Source organism: Myotis brandtii, unplaced genomic scaffold, assembly GCF_000412655.1.
Source record: "Myotis brandtii unplaced genomic scaffold, ASM41265v1 scaffold2504, whole genome shotgun sequence".
In the NCBI taxonomy this organism is placed as follows: Eukaryota; Metazoa; Chordata; class Mammalia; order Chiroptera; family Vespertilionidae; genus Myotis; species Myotis brandtii.
This window is the reverse complement of record NW_005359498.1, coordinates 137626-139537: the sequence shown is the minus strand read 5'-3', so window position 1 is coordinate 139537 and position 1912 is coordinate 137626. Positions and strand designations below refer to the sequence as shown.

The 1912-nt window shown below is 50.8% G+C and overlaps 1 protein-coding gene across 1 annotated transcript; it reads left to right on the top strand.

Moving 5' to 3' along the window:
- Nucleotides 1-8: 8 nt before the first annotated feature.
- Nucleotides 9-1766, top strand: LOC102263614 (uncharacterized protein C2orf78; the record flags this gene model as incomplete). Its single annotated transcript, XM_005867739.1, has 1 exon — nucleotides 9-1766. A coding segment is annotated over one exon (1758 nt), but the record flags the coding sequence as incomplete, so codon positions are not given.
- Between the last annotated feature and the right edge of the window lie 146 nt (nucleotides 1767-1912).

Genomic DNA, 1912 nt, shown 5'->3' with positions numbered 1-1912 from the left:
TTGAGAGTTATCCACCACCTCAGAGTGGGGACATTTCAATGGCACCCATAGTCCAGAATCCTATTAACCTCCTGGCACTGCCTCCAGCTCCAAGCCAGGAACAGAAAGAGAATAAGAATGTGGAGAATATTAAAACCAAGCTTTCCAAGCACGGGAATGGGTACCAGATCCCAACAGAAAACGAGGCTCCTCCACTGCTCCCTTTAGAAGTGCCTGACATTCCACAGGTGCTGGCCTGCATTGGTCCCCTTGGCCAAGAGGAGCAGCCTGGTTGTGACAACTCTGGTTTGGGAAAGAATAGCCTGAGTCTTAAGGACCAAGGGACACTTGAAAATGGGACTGAATCTAATGACAGTTTTGCAGACATCGACACACTGGTGAAGGGTATTCACCTTCCACAGGTCTTAAGTTCCTTGGATGACCTTGATCAGGCCCAAGGACCCAAGGTGATCAAAACCAAAGACACCAGGGGCCTCAAGTTGCACGAAGTGCAGAAAGAGTCAAGTGTCGGAAAGACTCACTCTGATCAAGGCAGCAAGATCAAACATAAAGCCTGTGAGCCAATGAGTGATGCTCCCAAGACCAAGATCAAGCCCGAGAGCCCAGATTGTGTGTTTGTGGGAGAAGTGGCTCCTTGCAATGCTGCAGCTGGTGGCAGGGCTCCTTCGAAGATGGCCAAGCATTCTAACAGCAAACCTCAGGGAGCTGCAGCCAGCAGGACCAGCAATACTAAGAGCGATGGGCAGAAAAACACCAAAAGAAACAAAGAAAATTCCTCCAAGAGAGCTGAGGAGAGGAAGCAGTCAGGCAACAAAGTCAAGGCAGAGGAGAAGCCAGCCATTCCCAAGGTGAAGAGGAAGAAAAGTCATCCTGAGCTGCCACAAGAGGCCATCAAAAAGCCTCGCAGCGGCCTCGGTGTGCACATGCTGGAGTCTGTGCAGGTTTTCCATGCACTGGGCAAGAAGAGGGATGAGAAAGCTGACCTGTTTTCCTCGCGGGCCCTGGGAAACTCAAGCAACCCTAAAGGCCCCCAGCCACGCCCAGCTACCAAACCATGGCTGGTTATGCCCCCTGAGGGCAAAGGTCCTGTGAAAACTCAAGTCAAATCCCAAAAACCACATGGAAGTGCTGGCAAAGGGTCTCCACCTCCATCCCAGGACAAGCTGCCTTCTCCCGGGAAGGTCAAGTTGGTGCCATTGGTTTTTCCAACCTGGGAAAAGCCTCAAGTTCGACCTGTTCCTCGCAGGCCACAGTCTCTGGCATCACGTAGGCCTGCTGGGACCAACCCTGCCAAGCCTGCTGCAGTCACTGCATCCCTGCCAACTCCTGTATCTTTGACAGGGCCTGTCAAATCAGCTCAGCCAATATCGTCCAACTCAGCTGGACCAGGTTTGACCAACCGTGACTGCCCTAGTGTCCCGCAGCCTCCTGCTTCTAGGCCTGGGCCCTACAAAACATCATCTTGTGCTTCTTTCCAGCGGGAGCCTGTTCACTCGGCTGTGAGCCAGCCCCGCACCCCGCTCAAGCCTCACAACCACTATCTACTCCAAGATTTTGCCCTTCAACCAATTCCATGGAGGATACCTGAGGTCCTGGGGCCAGTAATGTCAACACCCATCACAAAGGAGCAGAGGCCAGATCGAGAGGCCATGAAGAGGAAGGCTCAACTAGAGCGTGAGAATGCTGCCAAATTGGGGACAAGGCAGCATTTCATTGAGAGGGAAAAAGAAATGGACATTTCTCTCTACTATGGCTATGTGATGTAGGAGATGCTGGGAGTGCTGGTGCCATTTGGGTACCTGCTGTTTTTCGATAGATAGATAGATAGATAGATCATAAATAGATAGATAGATAGATAGATACATAGATAGATAGATAGATAGATAGATAGATAGATAGATAGATAGATAGA